This window comes from Aspergillus viridinutans, assembly GCF_018404265.1.
Source record: "Aspergillus viridinutans IFM 47045 DNA, scaffold_2, whole genome shotgun sequence".
NCBI lineage: Eukaryota > Fungi > Ascomycota > Eurotiomycetes > Eurotiales > Aspergillaceae > Aspergillus > Aspergillus viridinutans.
The window spans coordinates 860,700-883,536 of record NW_025091218.1 but is presented as its reverse complement, the minus strand read 5'-3'; the positions used below and the strand labels follow the sequence as shown (position 1 = coordinate 883,536).

The 22,837-nt window shown below is 50.1% G+C and overlaps 10 protein-coding genes and 1 non-coding gene across 11 annotated transcripts; 4 read left to right on the top strand and 7 right to left on the bottom strand.

Annotated features, from left to right (window-relative positions):
* Positions 1-38: 38 nt before the first annotated feature.
* On the top strand, positions 39-1,238 carry Aspvir_003916 (H(+)-transporting V1 sector ATPase subunit D; the record flags this gene model as incomplete). Its single annotated transcript, XM_043267154.1, has 8 exons — positions 39-53; positions 120-232; positions 295-305; positions 374-699; positions 755-803; positions 860-869; positions 925-965; positions 1,018-1,238. 8 exons carry the CDS (start codon positions 39-41, stop codon positions 1,236-1,238), a joined length of 786 nt encoding a protein of 261 aa, XP_043123089.1.
* Positions 1,239-1,500: 262 nt separating this feature from the next.
* On the bottom strand, positions 1,501-2,487 carry Aspvir_003915 (U1A/U2B'/SNF family RNA-binding protein; the record flags this gene model as incomplete). Its single annotated transcript, XM_043267153.1, has 4 exons — positions 1,501-1,895; positions 1,995-2,301; positions 2,367-2,373; positions 2,441-2,487. 4 exons carry the CDS (start codon positions 2,485-2,487, stop codon positions 1,501-1,503), a joined length of 756 nt encoding a protein of 251 aa, XP_043123088.1.
* A 157-nt stretch (positions 2,488-2,644) lies between these two features.
* Positions 2,645-2,715, top strand: Aspvir_003914. Its single transcript has one exon. It is a non-coding gene; the product is annotated as a tRNA-Gly (tRNA).
* A 150-nt stretch (positions 2,716-2,865) lies between these two features.
* On the bottom strand, positions 2,866-6,729 carry Aspvir_003913 (tubulin-specific chaperone D; the record flags this gene model as incomplete). The annotated part of the gene is made up of 6 exons (XM_043267152.1): positions 2,866-2,997; positions 3,049-3,214; positions 3,267-3,611; positions 3,662-3,944; positions 3,993-6,492; positions 6,553-6,729. The coding sequence occupies 6 exons, from the start codon at positions 6,727-6,729 to the stop codon at positions 2,866-2,868; spliced, it is 3,603 nt and encodes a 1,200-aa protein (XP_043123087.1).
* A 400-nt stretch (positions 6,730-7,129) lies between these two features.
* Positions 7,130-9,356, bottom strand: Aspvir_003912 (uncharacterized protein; the record flags this gene model as incomplete). Its single annotated transcript, XM_043267151.1, has 3 exons — positions 7,130-7,746; positions 7,804-8,100; positions 8,159-9,356. The coding sequence occupies 3 exons, from the start codon at positions 9,354-9,356 to the stop codon at positions 7,130-7,132; spliced, it is 2,112 nt and encodes a 703-aa protein (XP_043123086.1).
* An 841-nt stretch (positions 9,357-10,197) lies between these two features.
* Positions 10,198-14,074, bottom strand: pkcA (protein kinase c; the record flags this gene model as incomplete). Its single annotated transcript, XM_043267150.1, has 9 exons — positions 10,198-10,259; positions 10,317-10,722; positions 10,775-10,976; positions 11,043-11,589; positions 11,658-12,086; positions 12,159-12,554; positions 12,612-13,193; positions 13,262-13,528; positions 13,639-14,074. 9 exons carry the CDS (start codon positions 14,072-14,074, stop codon positions 10,198-10,200), a joined length of 3,327 nt encoding a protein of 1,108 aa, XP_043123085.1.
* A 1,644-nt stretch (positions 14,075-15,718) lies between these two features.
* Aspvir_003910 (putative MFS efflux transporter) lies at positions 15,719-17,218 on the bottom strand (the record flags this gene model as incomplete). The annotated part of the gene is made up of 1 exon (XM_043267149.1): positions 15,719-17,218. The coding sequence occupies one exon, from the start codon at positions 17,216-17,218 to the stop codon at positions 15,719-15,721; it is 1,500 nt and encodes a 499-aa protein (XP_043123084.1).
* A 647-nt stretch (positions 17,219-17,865) lies between these two features.
* Positions 17,866-18,348, top strand: Aspvir_003909 (putative eukaryotic translation initiation factor eIF1a-like protein; the record flags this gene model as incomplete). The annotated part of the gene is made up of 2 exons (XM_043267148.1): positions 17,866-18,176; positions 18,246-18,348. The coding sequence occupies 2 exons, from the start codon at positions 17,866-17,868 to the stop codon at positions 18,346-18,348; spliced, it is 414 nt and encodes a 137-aa protein (XP_043123083.1).
* Positions 18,349-18,521: 173 nt separating this feature from the next.
* alg3 (dolichyl-P-Man:Man(5)GlcNAc(2)-PP-dolichol alpha-1,3-mannosyltransferase) lies at positions 18,522-19,888 on the bottom strand (the record flags this gene model as incomplete). Its single annotated transcript, XM_043267147.1, has 3 exons — positions 18,522-19,112; positions 19,166-19,689; positions 19,768-19,888. The coding sequence occupies 3 exons, from the start codon at positions 19,886-19,888 to the stop codon at positions 18,522-18,524; spliced, it is 1,236 nt and encodes a 411-aa protein (XP_043123082.1).
* Positions 19,889-20,273: 385 nt separating this feature from the next.
* Aspvir_003907 (uncharacterized protein) lies at positions 20,274-20,684 on the bottom strand (the record flags this gene model as incomplete). The annotated part of the gene is made up of 1 exon (XM_043267146.1): positions 20,274-20,684. One exon carries the CDS (start codon positions 20,682-20,684, stop codon positions 20,274-20,276), a length of 411 nt encoding a protein of 136 aa, XP_043123081.1.
* Positions 20,685-21,392: 708 nt separating this feature from the next.
* Aspvir_003906 (serine/threonine-protein phosphatase) lies at positions 21,393-22,816 on the top strand (the record flags this gene model as incomplete). The annotated part of the gene is made up of 2 exons (XM_043267145.1): positions 21,393-21,409; positions 21,478-22,816. The coding sequence occupies 2 exons, from the start codon at positions 21,393-21,395 to the stop codon at positions 22,814-22,816; spliced, it is 1,356 nt and encodes a 451-aa protein (XP_043123080.1).
* Positions 22,817-22,837: the final 21 nt, after the last annotated feature.

Here is a 22,837-nt window from a genome sequence, read left to right as displayed (position 1 = left end):
TTTGAACGTCATTACTTCTGTTTAATCATTTCCCAGCCATGTCGGGTGCAGTGGTATGTGTCTTCGCTTTGTCTGACCCGCTTTACGGTTTCGCTAATTGATATGGGTGTCCTTATCAGGGCCGCGAGCCAGTCTTCCCGACCCGCCAGTCGCTGGGGTTGATGAAGAGTAAGCTGAAGGGTGCGGAGACTGGTCACAGCTTATTGAAACGAAAGAGTGAAGCCCTCACGAAGTAAGTTTGCTATTCGTGTCTTGGAATCTACCTCACTTGCTGATATATCCGTCCAACTGCAGGCGTTTCCGGGGTAAGACAGCTTCCCCGACAAGATAGCACACCCCGCCGCCAATTCTCGAAGCTGATGCTGTATACTAGAGATCACCCGACGCATCGATGAAGCGAAACAGAAGATGGGACGGGTTATGCAAATCGCTGCATTCTCCCTGGCCGAAGTGAGCTATGCTGTTGGTGGAGATATCGGCTACCAAGTTCAAGAATCGGCCAAGCAAGCACGATTCCGAGTACGGGCTAAACAAGAGAATGTCTCCGGTGTCTTCCTACCGCAATTTGAGAGCTATACAGAGGAGGGGATCAATGACTTTGGTTTGACTGGTCTCGGAAAGGGAGGTCAACAGGTGCAGCGGTGTCGGGAGACATATGCTCGAGCAGTGGAGACGTTAGTGGAACTTGCGAGTCTACAGGTATTGGATCTTTACATGTGCTGGAGCTCATTCGTCTCTAACATGCGTTATTTAGACTGCGTTTGTGATCTTAGACGAGGTCATCAAAGTTGTCAATCGACGAGGTGAGTCTAATCGGCTTCCGCCCATAACGGCACTGAAACGCTGACCAAGGCCATAGTGAATGCGATGTACGATTTGCACCTGAATGTTGACCAAAATTTACAAACTAACCTTCTTGATTAGTGAGCACGTCATCATTCCTCGAACGGAGAACACTATTAAGTGTAAGTAACCCCTTCGAGCTCTTAATCTCTCCGATTTCTGACCAGGCCCAAGATATCAACTCGGAACTCGATGAATTGGACAGAGAGGAGTTCTACCGATTGAAGAAGGTTTCAAACAAGAAGCAGCGGGATAGCGCCGCCGCTGATGCCGAGATTGTAGCTGCTAGGGAAAGGGAGGCTGCAGACAAGCGGGCCGCTGAACTCGAAGCGGTGCCTGAAGCTGAAGCCCCCGATGTTCTGGGGGAGAATGAAGACGCCGATGTCATTTTCTAGAGTGTCTGCGCTTGTTTCTTTGGGCAATGTATATTCCTTCAAGCATGTTTTGTTCATCCCTTTACATTCAGTTTTCATCTATCTCATATTATGAGGGTATCACTCAGACACAGGAGGCCAGAGTGAAATGCGACTCTGCGGGTGAATACACATCATTTTTCTCCATGATCAAGACCAAAAATTACAAAATAGAAATGGAAACAGCCTTCCTAACGCCAGAACAAGTTGTACCGATGCCCATGGCCGCTCGAAAATGAGTAGTTCACTGTCTTTGGTAGGTGACGCGGATAGGCTTGCCGTTGTCCCCCATAGGCATGTTCGCCGTAGCCTCCTTCGCACTGATGGCACCCGACTCGTTCTCGTACTCGACGAAGGCGATTCCTTTTCGGCCAGGAACCAATCTGACTTCCTGGAATCCTTCGAACCGACCAAATATAGCGGTAAGGCTCTCTTGGTCGGCGGTGTCGGGCAAGTCCCGCAGGAAAAGGATCTTGTTGGGAGGGAGGTACTCGTCGGGGATAACTGCTGCCGCCGCACCGCTGGTGGGTTTGAGGCCCGCGCCCTTGACTGCCTTGGCTGGACGTGCTGTGTCAACAGGGCCGGGGGGACGCTTGAGCTTCTTCTGAGCTTCCAGAGCTTCGTGGGCTTGTTTGCGCTCTACCAGGAACAAACGCAGTTAGCGGACGACATGCCCCAATACAAAAAAGACGCAGGCAAGACTTGAAAGGGAAAAAGAGAAGGCCAAAAAGGACGCACCCTTCTCTGCTAACCGCCTCCGCTTATGGCCCTCAAGCTCTTCTGTGCCGCCCTCTCGCATAACGGTTGCATCGCTCTTCGTTTTTGCATAGTCGAGGACCATCGGCTTGTCGAAAAGTTCAAACCCGTTCACCTCCTCGATGGCGCGGGTCGCGGATTCGACGTTGTCAAAGACAATGAAAGCCTGGCCTCTGGCCTTCAGGTTGGTCTTCGCGACGATCTCCACGACATTGCCGTACTCGGAGAAGATCTCTTCCAAGGCCACTTTGAGCTGACCGATCTTGATGCGTTCCTCTAAATTGCGGACCTGTTTTTGTCAGGGATGTTAGATGCGCTGTTCGTTCGCTGTAGCATGGAGACGAGGGGACACACATAGACACTGTGGAGCGTAGCTTTCGTTAGCACAATGTAGCTTCCAGAGATTGTATCAGTCAATGGCCACTCACGTAGGATTAGGGGGAAGAGAGGGGGTAGACGCTGGTAATGCGGCCATGGTTGCGACCGTTGAGCCCTTGTCGTGAGCTTGGATGTTTCAAACTACTGACTTTCTGTATCGACCTTCGGAACTTCCGTTTGATCTGGAGATAACCTACTCCATATCTAGAAAATGGGTTATATATGTTTTTGGGCAGTCTCTACGGTATATGGTAGCATCATTGGTCTAGTGGTAGAATTCGTCGTTGCCATCGACGAGGCCCGTGTTCGATTCACGGATGATGCATCATTATTTTGCCTTCATTGTTTTCTTACCTCGGCGCTGATTTCCGCTCTTATAGTAGGCTAGGTCTAGATATGTCCGTTCGTTAATTCGCTTTGAGCACTCAGATAACTATCATCATTTGGAGGTATATTTACAGTTCCGTCTATTATTTTACAGTGGTAACGTCACCCGTAAATTCTCGACCTGATCCTTGAGTTGCTTCGGGGGCTTGGTCCAATCCTCGTCTTTCACAAGGTCTGACCCCGTCTCCATGAATAGGTAGTCTGCTACGCTTGAACGGATCTATAGTCGGTCAGTATAGAAGCCTGTGTCGAAAAGAGTTACACTACATACCCTAGGAAATGGATGGAGAAGCATTCCGACCATCTTCTTCAGGACGTCTGCCCTTAGATGTTCCAACCGACACAGAGGCGCGTAGACTTTGATTGCAGCTTCGAGCCTTGCCATATTCGTGGTCTTAAAATGTGCCTTTTGCACAAGTACGAAGAGCTTTCTGAAACTACATCAAAGTCAGCCGATTTCAGCTAAGGTCTTCTTTGCCAATAACGCACCTCGGTTCAGACTCTTCAGGCACTGAGGAGACATAACCATCCAAAAGAAACGCTGCAAATTCCATTGACGGTATGGCATAGCGATCATCGTGCAGATTATCGCTCAATATGACTCCAAGGTCCTTCAAAATAGCGCGCGCTTTGATCTGCTGCTCCGTTCCACTGTAGCTGCTGAGGCTCTGCACCAGTGCTAGGCGAGTAGAACGGACGAGCCCTTCAGCACCGGCAACAGCAGATGTTGCCAATCCCTCAAACAATGGTAAGCGTAGCCAATCGATCGCTTGCAGCTGAAGTAACTGAAGGAAGTATTCGGTCGAAGACACATGGCTGAAATGGTCATATTTTCTGCCTCAGTCAGCAGTGGTACTACCGATTCGATCATACTTTTCTCTTACTGCTGTAACGATGGAAAGTCTTCGGCAGACACCCAGAATTCCTGTAGACAAATCCAAGCTTGTAGACGGACTTTGTCCAACTTTTCTGCAGCGAGCCGGCAAAGACAGCCCACTATATTCTGGGCATAAATAGAGCGGGATCCAGGACGAGATTGATGTCTGAGGATAATCTTCGCAGCTTGAATTGCCTCCAGTCTCAGCAAGGACCCAACATCGCCTCGCCTGTCAGTCGTGTAGTCATTCAGAAATTTAATGATATGATTCGCAATATCCTCCGTGATAGCTGCCTTGCAGTCAGCAGATAATTTCATTTGCTATATGTTAAACTCACCGATATAGGGCAAAACCCCTGTAGTCAAACTTTTGACCGCTACTACCCTCTTCTCGATCAACTCCTCCTTATCACTGCAGCGAAGCAACGTCTCGACCACAGACTGTCTCAGACTATTGACGGGTTCAAGTTGCCTGAACACCGCCCCTAGAACCGAGATCTGTCCTCGGCCCGTTGGCAGCTTCCAAGTAGCACGAATGTGTGCGAACCAATCTTGGATCGTTTCTTCCTGTTTAGATGATGATAGAAGAGGGAAGAACTCGGATACAGCTTCAGATGATGCTTCGATAGCAACATCTTCACTCCGAGATAAACATAGCAAGAGGGTCTCATGTGCTCGGTCCAGTGAAGAAGACGATGGCTGAAAGCAAGTAGGCTCATTTCCTTGGGTAACTGATTGGGAAAGCGAACGAATCAAGCGCGATGAGGCTTCAGCTGTCAATTCCGGCCGAGAAATTTGGAGTGTTAGGTCCTCCTTGGTAGGGCCGACTGCTGAGCTAAAAATGTCCCAAAGATCGGTAACTTGTTGGGCAACAAGAATGGCTTCAGATTGTACCTTGCTGTACCTCGCTGTGGCTCTGTGCGCATTGAAGGCATCTACTGTGGCGGAAATAGACAGCAAACAGCCATGTCTCGCCTCGACATCACCGCGAGGAAGACTCAATAGCTTATGCCGTAATCGGTGAAGCACTACGCTAATCGTCTTGTACGATTCGTGGATACTGAGTTCTCCGATTGCTTTTGCGGCCTGTCTTCTGGACTCAGCATCCGGAGATCCGATTCCTCGCCAGCCCAACAGAGATTCCACAAGTGGACTCCAGTAATGGTGACTTAGTGCAACGGTGGCTTTCGCAACGTCAATCATCGCTCGTGATCGTCTCGCAACTGCATGATAATCCACCACCTGAACTAATGAAATCCCCTCGGCAATGGTGTTGGGATGGCGGCCGATCAGCTCCTGCAGAGCAGCAGAGGCGCCTCTTCGGATATTCCCTGAAGGATCCATACAAGCGGCACATACTAATTCTGTTGCCAGCATTTGCAAGATGCTCTTTTCATCCTGACGCGATGGAGTACTTATCGTTTGCGTGTTCAAGGTCAACAGTTCCTGGGTCGTGTATTTGCGAGAGATTGCCCATATTCCGAAACACGAAGCATCTCGGACGCCGGTGCCTACCGAGCTTCCCGTAGACGATCGTTGTTCGAAATCGAGACCAGAGGTTAGCGGCTGCAGTACATGTGGAAGTTGATGGGTTGGGGGAGCGCGTCGAAAGAGTAAATGCCCCAGTGTGAGTATCAAGCCTTGCCACCTTTGCGCATCTACCGCATTCAAGTTTCGCTTCAGTAGATTCAGCCCAATCTTTCGCGCTTCGAACGGTGCGACAATTGTGCCATCCGGCTTCTCGTAAAGTATATTCTCTTCTAGGGAGCCAGTGACAGCCTCGATAACTTCAGACGTCATGTCCGGGTCCAACTTCAGAGTAATGATACTGAGTGCTTTGCTTGCGGCGAGGCGGACAGGTGTATCCTTATCAGCGAGAGACACCAACAAGTGATCGATTGAATCTTCCAGAATCGAAGAAACTTTGTCCGCTGGAATTGGGCTGTTTGGTCTTTCGCTAATTGACAGTGCCATGACTGTCACAGTTCGCAGAATCTTGATGATAGTCTTGCGAGCAAGAGCAGACGAACTGATGATCTCAGATACACCCGTTCGCTCCTGTGCAATATGCAGAGTGCGTTCAAAGGTGGGGATGATCAAGGGCGCAAAGTCATCCACCTGGCCTGAAGCGCCTAATCGTCCCAGGAAAGACAAAACACCGATACACGTGTAGACAGAAGGGAGCTCTTCACTTTTTCCAGGATTCAAGATAGCAAAAGCCCATTCTGTAAGATTAGTCAGGAGCCCAAGGGCTTGCATATCCCGCCGCAAAATAAGCCGCGCAAGCAACAGAGTGGCAGCCTCCCGTTCTTTACCTGGGACGTTGACATATTTCAGAGTCACCGAAAGTAGAGTCTTTGCTACCATTGGCGCATGTGCCGGTAATGGCTTGATTTGAACCAGATTGTCGAACGGTACCGGGATATCATCCGAGGACAAGGACGAAAGGTCAAAGGGGGCGAGCAATAAATGGGAAAGCCAAATCAGCATCACGTAGCGCTCCTCCCAAACTAATTGTCGCGGATTTTCTCCGTAATGTTCATCGGCAGCGAGTGCATCCCACTCGATGAACGCCCGCAACATAGGATCAAGGTACTTGGGCTCATTGTTCAAAAACCGACTGATAACTTTGACCCCGCGGACCTTGCAAAAGGTGTAGAGAAGTCGGCAGATGGCCCTTGGCAAGGGATACAGTACCTGCTGCTCTGCCTTGGGGGCTCTAGAGCCATATTGGTCGCGATACTTGACCAGGTAGGCGAGGAAAGCATCCACCAGAGGAGGCAGAAGCGCCTGCAGATGCGGGTCTAGCAGCTGCGGCCATTCTTGGAAAGGCTCAAGCTGTAGAGTAACACTGTGAACAAGTCATATCAACTGTATTTAGAGAACGAATGCTCTTACAAGGTTTATAAGTCTCTCTGCTTTGGCAGCCTGCGTCCATCTTCGCGGGACTCGAATACTCTGTCTCTCCTCATTGCGTGGTTTCCAGAGTAGAGACGGCAGCTTGGCGGAGAATTCCTTGACCAAGTCACCGGAAGCTCTCTGTAACTTGATCTCCCTATCGTCACTTTCATCCATCACGAAACTTTGCACCTTGAGTGGATTTGTGCTTCAGCGACTCTGTCAATCAACAAACAGCGGGGAGACATTGGTCATGGTCACGTGATATATACTGAGCATGGTCAGTTTGGGACTGATAGCACGATCTGATGATTCTGATCCCAACTGAAAAGGTCATATGGCAGAGCAAATATGGTTCAAATTTGAATATCTGGAAGTTTGCTGAGCTAGGCACTACTACAGGGTGATCGATTGCTACTGGCGTATGGCTGTATCCAGTTACATACATTTTGCTACATTAACTCCAAGGATAAAAGCAAATCACTGAATTCGCTAAACGCTGGTAAGAGAAAGGGAGCCCCAGAGTCAAACTGAGTTCTGACTAATTGATGTAACGATATGTCCCAAAGCATGATGCTCACAGATCTTGGTCCACTACCACATGTGCATCTGCATTAAATCTGCACAAACCTGCCAAATCATGCTCGGCAAGCTCCATCATGGTGTTGCGGATATGCATGACAGATATTGCCACTGCAAGTGAGTTCCACACATCTTGACCCTGTTCACTGAGATCGAGTTGGCAAATGAAATGGCTATCTTCAGTTCCCCGTTGACCATTTGCGGCGGAAGGGTCGGTGTTCAGGGTTAAGATGGCGACCACTGGGCCGCTGATAACAAAGCCCGTAAGAAGAGGGGGCCTATTCGGTGCTCTTGCTTTTGCTCTATTGGCAGGTACCACAAGCGCTTTTGTAGCGGATGCAAGGCCATAGGCACTTCGAAACCGATCCGCCAGCTTTTGTAGACGTCGGTTCACTTTCACCACAGCCTTGACGGTACTTTCTCCTCTCTTCCTAGCGCCTATTGCATACAAGGGTATTGCATTTGAGCTGACATGTAGACCTGCATCATACACAGCCCAGCGAATGTACTTGCTAATTGCTCGTTTTATGATGGGCTCAGGTCGACGATGCACAAGGTTGCAGTCTCTCACATAACCGCCGAGAGAGAATAGAACGGAAAGTGACCTGATTGCTGCAACATACTCAGCGGACTATCAAAGGCAAATTGCATGGCTGAGCTCCAACTTACCGTAGAACTCCGAGCCTCTGATTGCATTGATCAACGGCGACGGTTTCTCACCAGAAACAGCGAACAGAGGATTCGGCAGTGTGGAGAAGTCGTAATGCCACTGCTTGGGAAGCAAAGGTTCAAATCCCCTCATGGCGATTCGATAGAAAAGTTGTTTCTCCACTTCGCTCCAGAGACCCTTGGGCACATTGACAGCGTTTGCCCAGCGCTTCGCTCTTTCCAGGGACAGGTCTGGTACAGAATCGTTTGCTTCATCTTCCTGAATCGCTAGAGTATCGCCTACTCGCGCGGCAGAGTCTGAGTGCCGCACAACGGCGTCAGTTTTGGTTTCTCTTTCGTGAAGAGTTTACCTTACCCTGGGTATGAGCCTCGTCATTTGTATTATCTGCCAAGTGGGCCGGATAATTTTTTCGAGAGCGTTGATGAGCTTTGGCGAGCGCGAAGAAGGCCTTGTTTCTATCATCCGCAATCTTGTTGAGGAGCTTCATCGCTTTCAACACCAAGGGGTGGTTTGGCTCTGTTTTGGCGTTTACAAGCTCCCACGGTTTTTTGGTGACCGCATCTTCGTCAGAGTTATCAGGCTGAGGATCTGTGAGAGCCGGAGAAACGGGGATTCTTGGAGGAGGCGATGGTTCGATCTTCATCCTTTTCGCGGCTCGAGAAGGTGTGTCTTTGCTAGGAGTAGGTAGATTCCCAACTCCAATATCAGAGGTCGCTTTCCTTTTCGAGGTTCGTTTGTCTGTAGTCCTGCCTCTGCCCCTCTTCGATGAACCCAGGAACTTGTCCTGGTCTTCGTCGTCATCTTTGTCAGGAACAAAGGCAGGGTCCAAAGTTCTTCTCTTCTTTTGCTGTGAGCCCGTTGGAAGTTGTTCATCGTCATCATCTTCACCGGCGTCATCCTTGCCTGGAGTATATGTCGGGTCGAGAGCTCGTTTCCTCCGACCATCTTTGGGAATCCTTAGGGAGAGCTGATCATCTTCATCCAGGTCCTCGTCATCTTGATTTGGGTCATAAGAAGGGTCCAGGTCGCGGCTTTTGTTTGCTCTCCTGCTAGTAGCGTCTCCTGTGCTTTTCATGCCAGACGGACACATCAAGTCGTCGTTAAGGCTCTCTTCGTCATCGACGTCTTTCGGGTTTGTAACTCGTTTTCTTCGAATTCTGAACCTTTCCGCATATTCTGACATCTTCGTGGCTTGCTTTGCTTGTTTAGTAACTGTAGCTCCTGTCGTCGTGTCTATCGGTGGCACGGTGTCGCTCACATTTGTTTCACTCCAAGGTGCAATAGACTCGGCTCCGTATTGGTAATGGCTTATCTGCTGAGGGATCAAAGTTCTATTCGCATCAAAATCACTGATGGTCTCAAGTGTTTTGCAAGAGGATAGGGAAGATTCTGAAGAGTCAGAGAGATACAGGTCCTTGCCCGGGAAGAGTGACTCGAGGGAGCGCTTGGTGGAGACCGACGCATTATGTCCATCTTCCACTCGCCCTCGAATAGGGCACAAGAGACTAGACTTGCTACCGTCTGAAAGAGCGAGTGCATTTCGCAGTGCCATGGTAGGATAGAAAAAAGAATGGAAGGTAATTCTATCTTTAGTGTCCGCACGGTTCTTTCTTTGTTGGATTCGAGAAAGTGTGTTGACAGACAAAGAACATCAAGGACGCCGATGCCAAAGATTAGTCTAAAAGACAAAGAGAAAGAACCGAGTCTCCGAGTCAAACTCTACCAGTGATCATCTTTGCAATTTGGCGTCAGTGGGTGTGTTGCATCCAGGCCATTATCGACGTTCGTGTGGAATATGACTGTTCGCATGGAGCAACACAAAGAGACTTGAAACGCGAGGCTCCCTACGAGATGAAACAAAGGAAATATAAGCTGATAGTGTTATGCATACGCTTCCATATATCGGGAGACAACACTGGCTGGAAGTCCTGAAGCGCGGTAAATGTTAATGGACCTCCACGAAACCCTGCCTTGTCTTGCCTCTCACCCGTCGTCTACGGAAAAGCGTCAGTACCTCTTCGAATCAGAAGGTAGTGATGAGCGACAATCATCGAACGAAGAGCATTGCATAGTCACATCTCAGAAATGGTAAACTAGAATTCTTGAGGATTAAAGCGATTAGCCCTAAATATTTTTAAAACGAATGAGGAAGACAGAGACCCCGGGACCAAGCCGTATATTCGATCCGCGCTCATCAAGCCGTAAAAGTGCTCACACCAGCTCTGAAAACTCTCATGGGTATGTTAAGAAAAATCTCCAATGCAAAAACAGAGTGCTCACGGCGACCAGCGATTGGTCAAGAAAGTCAAAAAAGCAAAGGGTTCCAAAGACCTCGTTGGACGAATAAGCAATGAAGGCGATGTCACGATAATTCTCAATCAACACCGGGTATCTTAAGCGAAGTCCGCGGTGTACGAGAAGCCGCGGAACTCCTCCTGCATAGCTTGGGAGAGCACTAGAAACGAGACATCGTTAGCCTTGAAACAGCCAATACCTACGGGTGATATCTTACCTGACTGCACGGGTGTGAGTACCGGGGTCACACTCGTGAACTCCTGATCGAAGTTGCTTGTATCAGTGGGGCTGCTGATCGTCGGCAGGAAAGGCGGAGGAACACGCTTGTGGTAGATATCGTCCCAGTTGATGTTCCTGAAGAAGGCATGGGACATGACTTCTTGAGCGTCTGTGGGCCCAGATCCCAATCTCAGCTCAGGTTCACGGGTGAGCAATTTCTGTAGGATAGAGACTGAGTCCCGAGGCATGTGGATTGGATAGAGAGGCTCATCGGCAAGAATCGCATCGTAGATTTCATCTTCGTCTTCGCCACGGAAAGGGGACTGTTGCAGGAGCATCTGATAAATCAGGACACCGAATGCCCACCAATCGACCGCTCGGCCATACTTTTTGTCCAGCAAAATCTGTAAAAGCGTTAATCGACAATGCAAAGACTTGAATAGCGAAGATTCTCACCTCAGGTGCCATGAACTCCGGAGTTCCACAGAATGTGCTGGTTGTGCTTCCATACCACATATTCTCCTTGCAGAGACCGTAATCGGCAATCTTGATGTGTCCATCTAAAGTTAGGAGGATATTGTCTAGCTTCAAGTCACGGTAAATAACACCATTTTCATGGAAGTACTTGAGAGCCAACAGAACTTCGGCAGCATAAAACCTGTGAAGTGCGCGTTTAGTTTTCCTGATATTTCCGGATATGTGCGGTTCTATGTGCTCAACTTACTGTGCTCTTTTCAGCCCAAACTGACCGCGTTGAATGTGAAGCATCAGATCACCACCGCTGATGTATTCCATAACAAAGTACACACGAGTTTCTGTCTGGAAACACGCGTGAAGGTTGAGAAGGAATGGATGGCGCTCCTTGTTGGCGATCAGGAAGACACGCTTTTCGGATTTAGTGCTCTCCACTTCATCATTCTCAATGATGAACTCCTTCTTCAGCACCTTGATGGCATAAAGCTTCTTGGTGCTCTTTGTCTCTGCTAACATGACCTTTCCGAAGTTACCTTTACCAAGAACGGCTAGGAAGTTGAAATGATCCAATCCAATTCTAACTTTGGGTTGCTGAGGAATTTCCTCCTTTACGGCAACTTGTTGTTGTATTGGCGCAACGGCTTGCTGCTGCTGTTGCTGCTGCTGTTGAGGCATGCCATAGGGTGCACCCATCTTTTGCATTGCTTGAGGAGGGATCGCTTGCTGGTAGGATGCATACGCGGCAGGGTCATAGTGGGCGTGCGAGGACGGCGGTGGTTGCACTGGGCGGTTAGGATCTAGAGGTAGGGTAAGCAACGGCACATGTTGCGCACCGCGTGGTGCAAGGGAGATTGACCGAGCGTACCTGAAACTTGCTGGGGCGTACGCAGTCCTGTGGCTGCGGCGGCGGCCGCGGCGGCTGCGGCTGCGGGGCTCTGCGAGGAAGAAGTTCGCGGAGGTAGGTGTTGACGCTGAGCCGCCGTCGGTGACTGTGGAGGAATATAAGTGTTGGTTGCGGCGCTGATAGCCTCGGCGGACGGCTGCCTCTGAGGGGCACCGTAGGCACTCTCGACCGGCTTTTGCGGATAGGCCAGAGCAGCATTATCTTGAGGGGCCTGGGGCGGACCTCCCGGTCGAAGGGTACGTCCACTCAGACCGGAACTGACAGAGGCTGATTTATTATGGTTCTTCGCTCGAATGAGAGTTTCCAGGATCTGGTTGGCTGCTTCCATGGACATGCCACAGAAGTCAGGGACAAGGTGGGTACATTGAGCATGGCAAGTAAGACCACATTCTGCAAGAGAATCGCAAATATATGTCAGAATCTGGATTGAAAAAATGCCCTAGTGTCATAAGGAAGACATACCTGTACAGCGCTTAGCGCTCTTTCGTCCGAAAGGAAGCAGGTATCCGCAGTGACAACACCAATTGGCCGAGAGGTTGGAGAATCCCTCGAAGCGATGCGGAATACGGTGGTTGATCTTCTCCTCGTCGGGGTCCGTTTCGTAGTTGGCCTTGCTGATACACTTGGTGACGACCTTTGGATAGCACTTTCGGTGACAGGTATATTTACAGTCGGCACACTGCATGCCGGCAGCATATTTCAAGAAATCACCACAAAGGGCACAGCGCATGATGTTGTAGAATTGCTGCGTGACAAACTTGTGACCCTGCTTCTCGTGAACCTCCTCCTTCTTCTGTCGGACGGCACCTTGACGGTTGAGACCGATATCGAAAGGGCGGCGATCCTTCAATTGCTTGGCTATAGAAATATGTCAGTGCGCTGAAGTAGTGAAAAATGTAATATACAGATACTCACCGAAGCTCAGCGTCAAGTGGATACGACCAACTGGCTCAAGCGCGAACCAAGTGTCGATCAGGACTGGCCCTGCAGAAGGGCCGCCAGGAGCACCACCGGCATATCCTTGACCTGGAGCGCCAGGATGACCTCCAGAGGGTGGTTGATTGGACGAGCCCGGCGCCCCGCCAGCGTCTTGCCTACCATGTGCGCCCCCATGTTCCATCTTGTCTGCAGAGACCCAGCCCGATGCGTTAAACTCCGACTCGATCTTCTTGCGGCGCATTTCTTCGGCGATGTCAGATATGCGCACCCAGAGCATGCCAATAGGGGTGGGCCGATCGCCCGACTTGTCGTATACGGTAAGCTCGATTTCATTCGCTTTGTCAATTTCCATGTTAAACGCCTCATCTTGCCATCTGTCGGTTCTGGTAGCTTTCGTTCTCGCTTTGATGGCATCCTCTACTTTGACAACGACAAAAGTCTCAGGACCTCTGGAGAACCTTGAGCTGGCAGCATGATCGACATCCTTCACAGCATGAATACGCAATGTTAATAAACCGGTCAACGGCTTGCGCATGTTTGGTGTGCTCAAGCTTTCGTCTGATCAAACCAAGTCAGTAACCGCAGATTTGCGAAGATCAGGCAACAAGCAGAGGCTGGCGACATACCGTCAGGTGCTTCGGCGGATTCAATATCCACATGAAGGTCCTCGTATCGTTTGAGAGCCTGCTTGAGCAGCTGAATCTTCTGATTACTCTCGATTCGCCTCCCCTCTGCGTCCTGTCGGCTCTTCCTATCGCCCTCATCTTGATATAAACGGACCATCTTCTCAATACCGGCTTTGTATTGCTTCTCAACGCTCAATTTAAATTCCAGCTGAGATAACATGAGCTGAATCTTCGGTCCAAGATAAGGAGTGTCGTACTTGATCAGATCTATACGCAAACGGTCCCATGTCAGTAGACGATCTCACGCGACCTCCGCTAAAACACCTCAAACAAGCTACAACATCGCATCCGCACGACAAACAAGCAGTAGAACCTACCAAGTTTAGTGTAATTCGGCCGAGCCTTGGGAACGGGGGCAAAAGGACGAGGATCCGCAAAGGGCGCTCCGGACGGCATGGACCCTGCCCCTCCATGCGGATAAGCCCCAGAAGCATCCCCATACTCCTTCTCGTGACCAGGATAGCCAGATGCGTAATCTTTCGGAGGAGGAACTGGGCCCGACCCATCGGGATTTGGAGGAAGACGTTTGTCTGTGGGGGAAGCCCCTTCCTGCTTCATCTGTCGGAGCTGCAGCTCCCGCATCTTCTCTTCGAGGTAGGCGATGTTTTTCCGACCATCGCGAATATTAGCATCGACTCTCTGCTGCACGAGCGGGTTATCGGTCGACTGCCGCATGTTCGACGCCGCATTGATGAGAGCCTTCTCCCGCTCGATCTTGCGGTAAACCGAGGCAATAAGGTCGTCCCCGTCCATGGTGGCAAGGTGGTCCGAAGACGAGAAAGTCGCGTTCTCTCAAGAGACTTCGAACCTACTCACGCGATGGAAAATTAGTATGAAACCGGGGGAACGATCGAATGGAAGAGGCGAGGATATATGGATGGGAAGTGTGGGAGGGTGACAGAACCGTCGCGGGGTTCTTGTTGATAGTTGCAAAGGAGGGGGGGCAGATCGATCGCAACGAGGGCGGACTAACAGTAGTAATAATACAAAGATGCCACTCGGGGAAACGTGAACCAATGCCCAGCTCGATGACAAAATCACTTTCTTTCTTCTTCCCCAATCAACCTGAAGATAGATCAGAAGATGATGAAGTGAAACAGCCTGGCTTCTGGATCGACAGCCAGGGGAAAGCAAGGTTGGTATTCTTAAGACGGTTTTTCCCTCCCGCTTTAGGCCGATGAACTGGGCTGTGCTTGAGTCCTGGCCAGACTCGGATTCGTGGGAAGCCTGGCTTGACCGCCCGCCAGCAAAATAATAATAGGGAATAATATTCCTAGAATTCTGGTTAGGTAGCGAACTGTGAGGCTACCTACCTGAGTACCTATATACGGTGAGTAATTGATGTTCCTCTGCTGGGGCAGCTGCGATGAGACTGGAGTGCGATTGAAACAGGCCTCAATTTCGACACGGGGGCAACAATCAGCTGGGATTATACTATTGTGAGGAGGCGGCAATGGGAGGAAATAACAGGCTGGCGTGGTTGTGGCATATAAAGCGAGATTTTCGAAGAGTTCTTGAGAAGGTAGAAACCGATTTCACACTCTAATATCATGGGGAGCACCTGGGTAGCTTGGCTGCTGCCAGGGCGCGAACAGCTTGATATAGAAGTCTCCGAATGTACATACGAACACAAAGAGTCCTGAATCAGTGAACGTATCTGGTGACTTATCGACAGGTGCCAAATCTAAGATAGCTAGGAGATATTTATTTTCAAGGGATCTAATCTATTCTCTGTACATTGTCCCCAGAGCACCATATTAGCACCATCCAGCCAGATACCTTTTGGTGAACTGACTTGCCCGTAGTCATCCATAGACCTTCGAGCATGTCCCCAACAGTCATGTGGCTCCTCTGTGCGGCCTGTATCTTGCAGTAAAGTCACACATGATCTCCTGTGGACTTAGTAGCTCACCCCAGGTTGGGCGGCGTACGTGTTCTTGAGGTACATTCCTTGAGTCAGGTCAAGAGAAGCGAGGAATGTCATCCAGAACAAGGGAGGAGAAGACAACTAGGCAAACAGAGAGATCTAGTGTGCAGTGTGCAAGCTGACACAACAAGCACAGGCGATGAGAGGATCTTCGGATAAGATCAAGTTTTCCTCTTGTACGTCATGGTAAGAAAGGAATACTGCTCCTTCCCAGCAACGGGACGTTGCTTGGGTGATCCTGATTTACCTCTCATCTCTGAGCTAGTATCAGAGAAAATCTGAATATGCTGAACACTGATCACCGGAAGTACTATCCATTGGCGTTTGGAGGCTGAGAATTCGGATGCGCGGTTGCGAAAAGGTCTTTATGCATCATTAGAGGCAGAAGTCGCGTGAAGTACCGGCCCTCCAGTAACACCATAAAACGCAGCATAACCCATTCCCTCATTAGTTTGGCGATCCAAGCAACTCTATTCAGACCTCTTGGAGACCTTAGGCATCAAGGCCCAACCCACAAGCATCACAGCATACAATCCAATGCAAATTGGGTGAAGAACATATGTCCCCACACCCTGCGCCAGCAAGCCTGTGACGAAAGGCGCAACGGCACCACCACTACTTCCCATAGCGCTGATAAAGCTCAAGCTAGAGATCTGTATATTTCTAGGAAGCAACTTGCTGAAGACCACCGTAGCACAAGGGTAGACGGGACCTAGCAGCAATCCCACAATAGCCACAGAAACTGCGTCCCCGATGACATTTGGAATAAGCCACGTCATAAGCTGGAAAGCAGCAGATCCCACAACTAGCAAAATAACTGCAAGCTTTTCTCCAGCCATATGCGCCGGATGCGAGAGCACAAAGCGTCCAAGGGTAATGCCCGCCCAAAATCCGGCGCTAACATAGCCGACATGGGAGGGATCTCCTTTACGGTAGCTGATCAGGAACGAGACAACCCAGCCCGAGATAGAAACCTCTGCACCCTGGTATGCAAAGATGAAAAGAGCCCCGAGTAACGTCGTTTTGTTCTTGACTGCTTGCTTCAATGATTGCTTTTTGCTGACCACATTGTGACCACGCTCCTGCTGTGAAGCCGTCTGCTGAAGCGCGGTGAGAAGCTGAATCGGCAGCTCTTTTTCATACCCGCGGAAGGTCCACATTGCAAACGCTAGGTTAAACACTGCTAGTGCGAGGTTTATGGAGTAGTAGAAGGACCACTGAACCCCGTCGGATACCATGGCCGTCGCTATTAGCGGTCCCATGATCCCCCCAATGCCGTAGCTGCCGTGCATGGCGCCGAGAGAAGCCGTACTGTTCGCTAGGTTCGCACAGAAAACATTGTTCAAGGCTAAATTCAGCGCGATTCCGAATCCCAGCAGAAAGAAACTGGCCACGACGGCTGGAAATGGCGGTTTGAAGAGAATGATCACATATCCCGCAACCAACAAACTCATTGATAAGGCGTAAGATTTTGAGCGCCCGAGTTTTGCCTCAAATAATTGTGTGACTGGCGCAGCAAGTATGAACCCCAGCGCATTAGTCACAAAAATCAGTGACACGACTGCGTAACCGATATTGTAGTCTTTCTCAATGTACGGAATCAGAGCACCTGGGCCGCTGTCATTCAAGCCATTGGCCACATTCATCACACAAGCACTCAAAAGTCTCCATCTTGTCGTCGCAGATGAGGTGGGGTTTGGCAGTGGATCGATAGCATCGATAGCACCGTCTCCACTAGGTGAGCCCGGAAGGCTCTCCAACTCACTGGGAGTGACGGGTGTGATAGGCCTCTGAACTCCGGTGTTTGGCCCTGACGCATAAGACTGGCGACTTTCGCGCATATGATCTAGCTCGTATTCGGAGGGAGTGCGAGCGATACCCTGCCTATCTTTTCGCACCACGGCCGCAGGGTTAGCGATCGGTGAGGCGCTCTCAAACAGCACTACAGCCCCAAAGGCTGAGGTAGACATGATGAGAGGGTGTTATCCTAATCCAGCTATATCAGGAAAGAGATATCTGAATGCAGCTGAAGAAGTCGAACGATTCCCGTGGAAAAGAGCGTGAAAAAAAAGATTCTGAGAAGCCCATGAGGCGCCGCGTCAACATTTATAATCGAGTTTGGAAAATGAGTTCCGATGACGACCAGCTGACTCAAGGTGAAATATCTTCATGATAGGGCTGCTAAGATCGTCGAGGTTCCAGAACACAAAGGGGAGCCATTTAGTGCGTTGTCAGCTGGCCATTTATTTTGCCATCTTTTCAATCGTTAAGGGACAGATGGTCCACAATGCATATGCTGTCAGCCTGTACTGACGACGAACTATTCATGCTCTAAGCATCATGGTCGTCGGGAGCTTGCGATAGGTGCGGGATGGAGGGGGATACCTACGATAAAGCTCCACAGTAGTTTATCCCCGCCACAGTGAAGTTTTTTTAACTTTTTATCTTGTATTTCATCTGTTTGTCAACACCACCACTTTGACAATCAATAAGCAGTTGTCAAAACGTTGTGCTGAGATTTGACAGTCATTGAACTCAACACTGAATCGAATATACAGAGTGAAGACAAAGTAGAAGTTCTTGCTTGCGTCATCAAATTTTGCTCTCTCAAGAAGCCATGGGCCCTCCAAGAAGAAAGGTGCTTGCTACAGCTGAAGAGACATTGTTCCCGCCCGATGAGCTTGCTCTAGGACAACAAATTGGCCGTGTCATTAAAGCCACTGGGAACAATGTCTACCTGGTCGAATATCCTTCGAAGGCGAGAGCGCTGGTAGAATTGCCTGCCCGGTTCCGATCCACAATCTGGATCAAGCGGGGTTCCTATGTCGTGGTTGACACGAATGCCTTAGAGGATAGAGACAATAAGCTCGGCGGAGAAATTATCAACATCGTCAGGGATGAAAAGGCCTGGCGTAAAGCTCCTTTTTGGTCAGTCTGATGCTACTATGAAGGGCGGGACATCCTGCGGTCTATGCCATATACTGACAGTTCCCATAGGCCAAAAGAGTTCGTCAAGCCACCGACTGCCATGGAATCATCTGATGAGGAAGATGAGTCGAATGTGGGCAAGATGCCTTCGTCAGACGAGTCGGATGCGTGATTCAAACCTCCGAAGCCTTCTCCCAAACGACTCGCCTTCAGCTCAGCCATTGCCTGGCCCCCTGGCAAGAAATGGTTTACTTGTKGATCCATCGATCATCAACAAGGTTCCGGGAAGCAAGGAAACTAGGGATGTTTGCAGCAACTCCCTTGTACGAGGGCTGCATGTCAGATTCATTGCAAATGTTCTTTCTGGCTACTCTGATCCAGATGCTTGCGACTGAATGAGTTGCCGAGCACACAGAATACTTGAGCACCGAGTGAGAGGATCACGACTAGAGAACTCGTGTTGGTACTAGGATATGTGTTCCAAGCCCACTCTTGCGCCACCCACACGACGTATACGAGGATCGGATGGAAGCCCGCCTGCCAAAGAAGGAAGGGTGTCGCGCAAGCAAGATAAGCAAAGAATTGGTAATGCAGCGATCTCGCGCACAGCAGACCAATTGCAAGTGATGACAGCATCGTCGTCATGATGAAAGACTTGGAAAGGGGAACTGTGCGGTAGCGTCGTTGGATTAACCTATGCAGGAAACTTGGCAGGTTTGATCCAGACGGCTTCAGCCATACTGTGGCAGCAAAGAGACCTAACAGCAAAATGTGCAATGCCAATAGGGCCAGGGAAAACTTCCGCGATAGAAATAGTTCTTCTCCGACAAACCTCCAATTGACCGTCCACTTGAACATAAATTGTCTGGTCAGCTCAAAGGCTCGCGAAACATATCCCGTCGGGTTCTTTTGCAGAAATGGTATCCCAAGTAGGACCTACCCGTCATGTTAGCCATTTCTTTCCTTCGAACAAGAGACACTTGCATTACCTGGATGAGCACCGCAAGGAATCCTAGTTGAATACTTGGTCCAAGAGATAAGCTAAGCACCAGCACCACTGCGATGGCAGGAGCCAGAAGCAGCAGCGTCATCTTGATGGCAACGCCTGTAGACCATACAATGACCCCAGCAGTCCACTTCTTGTTCATGAACAAGAAGATAGTAACCCACATGGCGAAAGCCGCAAATCCATCGTTAAATAGGCGCAGCATGAAAACGCTATGGAGCCGCTTTGAAAGCACAAGGGGCAGTAGGAGATACGGAGGGGCTCCGGCTTGTCTGTAACAGGTCATCGCGACGGTCAATGTAGCGAGATATAGAATGGCGAACAAAATCTGTCCGAGGAAGATATCTCGTCCTTCATCCGTAAGGTGGTAAAGGCTGTTGTAAATGTATACGTGGGCGGCGGGATACACCAGAGGTCCCGTAGACCCTTTGATCAAGGTGTAGTCGCGCTCGCCGGAGATATAGAGTGAGATTTGCTGCATATAGGTCGTCCAATCGATCTCAGTATCTGCATCCAAGCGCTCAATGTTAGCTTCATGTTGCTAGGTATTGTCCCTTACATCCTAGAACATAATGCTAAACTCACATGGGACCTTCCAGATAATTAGTGCGCAAAGGATGGCATCCCCCAGAATAAGCAGAGGAGCGACCCATTTTGTATGCCTAGGGTTCATACAAAGATCGCGCAGAATGTGCTTCAAGTCCATTATATTGATAGCGATGGTATATGAAGTTGCATTGTTGTTGCAGGTGGCCTGAGAGTGCGGAGCCAATGATATTCGCCATTTTCCGGCTTAGCTCCGAAAGAGCCATTGAAACCGCCATCAGCAGAACCAACCATTGAGCTGGGGAAAACATATCACAGTAAAGTCCATAAGGTGTCATTCATTCAATTTCAAAGGTATATCAACATAAAGCAGATACAAGTGCTAATATTTACACTATCTGTACATGGGTATAGCAGGCAATTGTGCGTTTTTTTGGTGGGACAAGTAACGGCATGAAGACTGCATGATCGGCTGGAATCAATGCGCTTTGCCTATCATGGTATCACGGAAGATCACCGAGACCATTGCGGACCAATTCGTAATATCAGCCTCCTTGGTTTGGAGAGACCACCGACTCAGTCCCGAGAGTCCGCTGTTTCTGCTTCCCCTCAGCAGGTGGAAATCCTAACAATTGGCCCAAAACGCCCTTGGGCTTAGGAACAGGGCATTCCCTCCCTGTATTGGCCAGACGTTCTGCTTCCTCTTCCATTTGTAAGAACGTCGACACCTCCTCGTCTGAAGACAGGGGCCTTGCTTGGTATACTGAAGCCCCATCTTGTTCGAGCATGTTTGGGTCTTTTCTCCTCTTCCTTCGAATTCTCTGTATCTGTTGTCCATCGGCTGTCACAATCATTTCGGAATCGGCCAGCGTACGACGTGGAGCGGGGCAGGGGAAGACGTGCGGCATGCCAACGACAAAGAGCGATGCGAGGAGTGTCGCTGCAAAGAGCGACATGGTCGATCGGGACCGCGGATGTAGATGAGGCGGCATTTGGGATGTGATTAGATGCAGCGATTGATACCAGAATCGTCGCTATGACATTGACATGGAGAGATCGTGGTGCTAAGAGCTAACACGTAAAGACTCATTAGCAACGAGTGGGGGTTCCTCAAGCGGGACGAACAGCTCACCTTATCGTTGCTCGATTTAATGTTATTGAATCAACACATAAAAAGGAGAGAATGTCCCAAGAAAGACATGGCTTTCTCCAATGGGCAGCGTGGCTGAAGCGCGAGACGCCGAAATGCAACACTCGTAGCAGCGGATGAAGAGTGCGAATTGAGTTGGATTCGACCTTTGCTCTTGGCGGTCAGGATCTTATCTTATCGCTCTGTATTATGATTGGTCCGAAGTGCTCAGTGGAAGTTGTCAACGCGCCACGAGACTTTGCTGCTGCAGTTGCTGCAGGAGCCCCTTCGTCTGGACTGCAAACCACTTGCATTCACCCCCGTTTCTTTCGCTCGCTGTATGAGTTACGAAGAAAATGACTGCTGATTTTCCCTGCATATAGCGCTTCTGGTTTGTTCTTGGCTCCCTGGGTTCCCAGGCTTGGCTAAGTCGATTTTTCCGTGACCTCCCTCGGATCTAGGACGACCACCGATTGGTCACCAGCCGCTCCGACTTGATCATCCCTTCCATTCTTTTCTTCCAGTTCGAAATACTATGAGTGATCTAGACAGGTAATACTGGAGGATTTTGCTTGCCATGTATCCTCAAGGCCCTCACTGACTTTGGTTGCTTTTATCAGGGCGATCGCGCAGCTTCGCGCTTGTCGTTTGATCCCCGAGTCTCAAGTCCGCGAACTCTGCTACAAAGCTCGAGAGATCTTGATAGAAGAAGGGAACGTTGTTTCTGTGGATGCTCCAGTCACAATATGCGGAGATATACATGGCCAGTTCCATGATCTGATGGAACTGTTCCGCGTCGGAGGCGATGTTCCCGACACCAACTATCTCTTCATGGGTGACTTCGTCGATCGCGGGTTCTATTCTCTCGAGTCATTTCTCCTTCTCCTCTGTCTCAAAGTTCGCTATCCTGATCGCATCACGTTGATCCGCGGAAATCACGAATCTCGCCAGATCACAACCGTCTACGGCTTCTACGACGAATGCATTCGCAAATATGGCAGCGCCAATGTGTGGCGGTATTGCTGCGAGGTGTTTGATTACCTGGCGCTGGGCGCACTCGTACTTGGGGCCAGCTCAGAACTGGAACCGACCGGCTCAACGATGAACGACACCACCCAATCCACGATGCCGATTGATGACGCGGAATTGGAGACGGAAGTACTCAACTCGAGAGGAGAGGTCACAATGAGCACCTACAGACGGCGACAACGATCTTCTTCGGACGCGTCGACTGATTCCAGAAACCTCTCCCCACCACGGGATATCTCCGCTGTGCCTGGCCAGGCTCCCGCCAGATCCGGCGCACCGGGTGCTGGGGCTTCGGGCAACGGAGCCGGTAGCCACAACAGTCGGACCGGCGCTGTGCTCTGCGTGCACGGCGGCCTTTCGCCGCTGATAGATACAGTGGATAAGATTCGCCTGATTGACAGAAAACAAGAGGTTCCGCATGAGGGCGCCATGTGCGACTTGCTCTGGTCGGACCCGGACGAAATCGAAGGATGGGGATTGAGTCCGCGTGGTGCTGGCTTTTTGTTCGGTGGAGACATCGTGAAGCAGTTCAACTACAAGAATGATTTGTCCCTGGTCGCTAGAGCTCACCAGCTCGTCATGGAGGGCTACAAGGAGATGTTTGACGGCGGGATCGTCACAGTCTGGTCAGCCCCTAACTACTGCTACCGATGTGGCAATGTGGCCGCAATACTTGAGCTCGGCGAGGATACAAGTAACGGGGGTACGATTGCTAGAAGCAACGGTGATTATGGGCGGAGTAATGGGGTCTCAGGCGCAGACGGCGGCGGTTCAGGGGTCGTCAGTCCCGGTAGAAGGTACAGAGTGTTTGAGGCCGCTGCGCAGGACACGAGGGGCATGCCTGCGAAGAAACCTGTTGCTGATTATTTCCTGGTGAGTTTTCCCGCCTTTCCCCTGAGACACGCTGAGTTTATTAACAATGCGCAGTGATACCATGTGACGCACTTATCT